Raw genomic sequence first — 6,000 nt, 5'->3', positions numbered from 1 at the left:
CGCACAAGTGTTGGCATCAAAATATACTTTTAAAGGAACTATAACATGCATTTTAAAACTGTTTAATATTTAATATCATATTGTTTGTGTCCCTCTAACGTATTTCTAATGGTTTGAGCCTCATTCACCACTCTGATATAACCAGTCCATGTCATTTTCTGATATGCAAATTATTTTTATATTTGAGTCATTATAATACTGACGCTAGGTAAACCCAGGCTTGTTTGGGGAATTATTTCCTGGCTCCTCGTAGGGGGCGGGACTGCGACGCTTAGTTTCTGGACTAATTGGTAATTAATACCAGGGCTGCTGAATGCCACTGCACTCAAGGTTGTACTTTATTGTTACATTCTTGTGTACAGCCAGGTACATAAGAGTAAAACTTATTTTTGTTTGGCTTCCTTACAGACAATGCAGCAGCATAGATAACATAACATCAAACAGCAATCACTGCAAACAAAGTGATAGAATAAAGATGCAAGAAAGAGCAAACAACGAGTAAAAACAGATTATGTACATGTGCATGTTTTCCCTGTAGTAGCAAAGTTAGGTACAGCTTTATGGCAAACATCTATTTTTGGTGCATTGCATCAAAGCAACATCAACGCATGGCACATGCTGAGAAGGATATTTCATTGTTTGTTTGTCACACACCCCTGCCTAGTGTGCAACCTGACATAATCAAAATGATGGCAAAAAGCACACAGTTGGCAGATTAACATATTAAAGTATATATTAACTTTGCTTTCACTTTGTTTTCAGTGTCCCTCTTTGACACAAAAACCTTGTGAAAATAATGGTTTGGCCCAATTTGGCCCCCAATCAGTGGTTGCAGGTGTGTTTCCTGGCAAACCTTGAAGTCTTGAAGCTCATTTTGACTCTGCTCTCATCCAGAGCAGCGTACGTTACGGTGAGAGAGACTGAAGGGATGTTGTTTGTTAGCGTTTCCTTGAATAAAGAACCTAACGTTTGTATAGCTTGCCGTTTCCGTTTGTCCATATACACCACCCCAGCAAGCGTGCACTCTTGTGGGCATGTACAGCACAATTTGTTGGCTCACTTGGTCCCTTTTCGTGACAATTTGTGTGGTCACCTTGTCACAGCTTGGGTCACACACACACACACACACACACACACACACATGTGACGTCACGACACACACAGACACACACACACATGCGTGTGTGTGAAGCTCTGAGTGCCATCACTGTGTGGTTCACCTCCTATATCTAAACCTTAATGTGTTTCAGACTCTCTGGGTGAAGCTCTGAAGGCCATCACTGTGAGCTCATCAGAGCTGGGGGACGAGGAACTGAAGCTTCACATAGACACCCTGCTGACCGCTCTGCTGGACAAGAGTGAGTGCACGCACGCACTCGCACACGCACACGCACACGCACACAAACGCAGACACACACTTTTACTGTTGCGGAAACCTCCCTAGACACAGACACACTCTCAGAGTTACAGACCTGTTATTCAGGGCTATCTATTTATGTGTTTCTGGTAATATTATTGTCCACTCATTTTGTATGTCCGTGGCAAAGGAAAATGTTGACAAAAATGTACACCACAAGCCAACATGGCGATAGATGACCGCTGAGCAACAGCATTCTATTTGTTTTATGTCAATAACCTTGAATATACATATTTTCCTCCCAGTGCGACGGAGCAGGTGAGATAGGATGTTGATTTGCATACATGATTAGCTATTATTTACATACATGCGAGCAGCTGTGAGGCGCTGTCTAGGTCTGTCACGAACAACGTGTCATTTTTCCTGATGATCCATGATCCATTAACGTACGCATAATTGCAATTATCGATTTCATGTATAGTTTTTGGCATTGGAACACATTCGAACATTATAAATAATAATGGCATTTTTGTAGTCTTTAGCATTATTCATAGTCTGGATTTTCGGTGGTGAGCTGACCACCGAACTACAACATGACATCACGAGCCGCGGTGAAGAGCAAACCACCGCCACCACCCCAGCCCTTCTCTCTGTTTTTACTCACCACCGCTCAACGTTATTTCAGCTCCGGTGGTCACCTCACCACCGAAAATCCAGACTATGAATGAGCCTTTTGTAAAGGCAACATTGCACGGGGACTTCAATATTCAAAGAACTGACCGACGGTGACCGATATCAATCCATCCATCTTCAACCGCTTATCCTCAGTCAGGTCGCGGGGGCAACAGCTTCACCAGAGAGCTCTAGAGTCTAGACTTCCCTCTCCAGAGCAACATTAGTGACTTCCTCCTGGGGGATCCCGAGGTGTTCCAAGGCCAGTGAGTCGATCTAATCCCTCCATCTGATCCTTGGTCTGCCCCGGGGTCTCCTCCCAGTGGGACGTGCCTCAAGGACCTCCCTAGGGAGACGCTCGAGAGGCATCCTAACCAGATGCCCAAACCTCCAAATCTGAATCAACATATCGATATCAATGATCAAAATAAAAAAATAATGTAGCAAAATGTCTTATTTTCTTTGAACAGAAATGTAAAAAGCTGATCTACAACATCACCACATGTCACATGGTCGTTGTGAGCTTATAGGTGCGCTGTTTTTTGAAAACGTCATGGAGACGATTATGCGAAAGTAATTGCGAATGTGGAATAATTGCGACGGGGTGATTAAGTGGTGATGGCGCTGCCCTAGAATCACGTCATGTGAAGTGTGGAAGGAAGAGGCAGTGCAGAGAGGCTGATAAAACATCTGCTTCTGTCTGTGAGGAGGTGTGATTTGGGCTACGAGCCATATCTGTCTCCTTGTCTCTTTCCATGTCTCTCTCCCTATATCTCTCTCTCTCTCTCTCTCTCTCTCTCTCTCTCTCTCTCTCTTTGTGTCTGCCTCTCTGTCTCTTTCCATGTCTCTCTCCCTCTCTCTCTCTGTGTCTGTCTCTTTGTCTCTCCATCCATCCCACCCCCTCTCTCTCTCTCTCTCTCTCTCTCTCTCTCTCTCTCTCTCACACACACACTCTCACACTCACTCTCTCTGTATCTAAATCCATCTCTCTCTCATTTCTGTTCATCACTCCCTCGCACGCACACACACACACGCACACAGACACACAGGCATGCACGCACACGCACGCGAGCGCACGCACACAGAGAACAGATGAAAACGCCACACTTACGTTCCAAGAAGCATGCTGTGAGTATCTGTCATGGTTTTGAAGCCATGCTCCGCCCCCTCCCTCCCTTAATCATCATCATCATCATCATCATCATCATCAGCCAATAAACACTCTCCATTTCCTAGCTCGCATAATGCACGCACGCACGCACGCATGCACGCACACAGACACGCTGCACGCACACAGACACGCACCACTGCTTCAGACAAGAGTTCAGATCCAGTTCGTTGGGTTTTCCGGTTCATTTTCCTTTCTCTTGGTGTGTGGAGAGTAGACAGACAGACAGACAGACAGACAGACATAGGTGCAGCACTAAAAGTGATCTGCACAGGGGCACTCATGGGGGTTAATCCGGCCCTGACAGACGGTCCTTTAGGGAGACGTTCTGGTGCTATCTACAAGAGGAGGTGAGCATGGCCTAGCGGTCCGGGCGCATGGCGCCACATATAGGCTCTGGCCTGACAGCGCGTTGCGTATTCGAGTCCCGTTCATGACGACCTTTAGCTGCTTTGTCTGTTCTCACTTGTGACTATCAATAAAGGAACAAATCTTAAAAAAATATATATATATATTAAGATGACACTATGATTGTTTTTGCATGAATACAGAGTGTAGAATATGGCAGCGAAAGGTTGAATTCAACTGGAACAGGCTTGGAGCTCCTTTAAAGGGCATCAGGACATAAAGGCAGGCAGTGGCACTCCATGGATCACCATGCAGTGACTGAACACTGAGCCACTCCATCGATCACCATGCAGTGACTGAACACTGAGCCACTCCATGGATCACCATGCAGTGACTGAACACTGAGCCACTCCATCGATCACCATGCAGTGACTGAACACTGAGCCACTCCATCGATCACCATGCAGTGACTGAACACTGAGCCACTCCATCGATCACCATGCAGTGACTGAACACTGAGCCACTCCATCGATCACCACCATGCAGTGACTGAACACTGAGCCACTTGGGGACACACCACGATAATGTGTCTCCTGCTGGAAACTGACAGGAAAAGAGCATGTTGTTTCCATATGCAGTAATCACATCATGTGCATTTGATTGATCGTGTGTGTGTGTGTGTGTGTGTGTGTGTGTGTGTGTGTGCGTGTGCGTGCGCGCGTGTGCTCATGCACATGCATGTGCGCGCGTGTGTGTGTGTATCCGTCCACAGAGAAGGGTGTTGCCGTGGAGATTGTCCAGAGTGGGATTCTTCCGTCATTGGCCCAGGCTTTACGCAGGAAAAGTACACTGACCTGCCAGGTGGCACTGGTGGTGGCAGAGATGGCACGGGAAGGTATATACCATGCTAATACACGCACGCACGCACGCACGCCTTCACCAGTTTAAATAATATAGCTTATTCTGGGCCAGATCTGACTAGTTATGATATGACTTAAGTTGATCTGGCCTCGATCAGACTCTCTCCGATTCATCCAGGGACGTCCATCTAAGACGGACGTCCCTGGATGAATCAGAGAGAGTCTAAGACGGGTCTTTTCTCGTTATTTCATTCCAATTTGTACAAAGGGGGCAGTCTTAATGGGCAGAATTTATGTTGGTTGAAATCAGGTGATATTCTGGGCCAGATCTGACTAGTTTTACTTGATCTGGCCCCAATCGAGACGAAAATCCTTCGGGACAATAAATATTATTATTATTATTAATAGGTGACGTGATTTATCCACAGTAAACTGGGAGGTAAAATATATTTCAAACCATATTTAAGAGTATTATACATTTCCCTGGCCTTTGCATCAAGTTATATGGTGATGGAGAACTCGGGCCGTGTTCTGTGTCTCGAGAGCTTGCGCTGGAAAATCGCCAGAGAAAATTAATCTGAGCATTCCGATGTTTATCTTGTTACATGTAGGCGGGCACCCATGCACCACCAACACACTGCAAAGTGTTGTCAAATTTCTACATGTCGCCCGCACAATGTAAGAGAAAGCTCCCCTCTACCCCGGAGGCCAATGTCTATTCATGAGTCACTCATCTTTATTTTATAACCCTGTGGGCTTGGAAAAACTGAGTTCATACTTCATTTCACTTACTGTGGAAAAAGACAAATTATTTAGCTTCAAGCTCCCGATAATATTTTACGTGCAAACTGCATGGCGGTGTTGTTCGGCCAGATACCTTTCTTTTTCTTTTTTCTTCCATAAATTAAGAGCCTATAGTTTTGCACCAAAGGTAGCGAAATTACCCGACCGAACAGCGTGTCTGTCGACTGTGAACCTCTTTAAAATTGTGAGGTGTGTCTATGGGTATTTATTAAACCAATGAAAAGTATTAACCCTAGAACACTAAATATGGGTGATTTTCACCCGGACAATTATATTTTTGTAAATTTCATAATGTTGCTGATGTCTGACGTGGGTGGGTCTTTCAGTACCTTCATGATGCTCAGTGACATCATAGAAGGTAGGTTTGTTTCCCTGCCCACATCCTTCTTTTTTTTTCTACAGGCAGGTATTCGGGTGAATGTCACCCATGTAATCCCATATACACCCACAATGGACTTTTTTAAATTTATTTATTCTTTTTCTTCACTGGACCATTCTCACATGTCCTAGTTTCTCTTGAATATTCTTTTAAATAATATGCAATTTTTTCACAGATTTTGCCCCCCCCCCCCCCCCCCCATGATAGGGCCCCCCCATGAAATCTATTTTTCGTTTTTTTGTGAAAAGTCATGATGAAATATTAAAGAAGACTCCCTCAAGTTGCCACGTATTGCTGCACTTCAATATTTTGATGAGAAATATGTTTTATGGAATATTTCACATTGGGTAAAATATACCCGTGTTTAGTGATAACAAAAAGTCTAGGGTTAAGAGCTTGTGACTAAATACTA

The 6,000-nt window shown here is 44.6% G+C and overlaps 1 protein-coding gene across 4 annotated transcripts in view; it reads left to right on the top strand.

Moving 5' to 3' along the window:
* Positions 1 to 6,000, top strand: part of LOC306931094 (rap1 GTPase-GDP dissociation stimulator 1-B) — a 42,822-nt gene that overhangs the window by 19,010 nt on the left and 17,812 nt on the right. For 2 of the 4 annotated variants that reach the window (XM_079512292.1, XM_079512295.1), the window contains exons 2-3: positions 1,251 to 1,358; positions 4,318 to 4,440. In XM_079512292.1, the coding sequence (XP_079368418.1) occupies positions 1,251 to 1,358; positions 4,318 to 4,440 (231 nt within the window). Of the gene's footprint in view, positions 1 to 769; positions 911 to 945; positions 1,037 to 1,250; positions 1,359 to 4,317; positions 4,441 to 6,000 lie in introns of those variants that run through there. The other 2 variants (XM_079512293.1, XM_079512294.1) reach the window with 2 other exon arrangements.

The sequence above is a fragment of the Electrona antarctica genome, assembly GCF_951216825.1.
Source record: "Electrona antarctica genome assembly, chromosome: 10".
NCBI lineage: Eukaryota > Metazoa > Chordata > Actinopteri > Myctophiformes > Myctophidae > Electrona > Electrona antarctica.
Note: the sequence above shows the minus strand (reverse complement) of the source record. Positions and strands in the feature narration are given on the sequence as shown.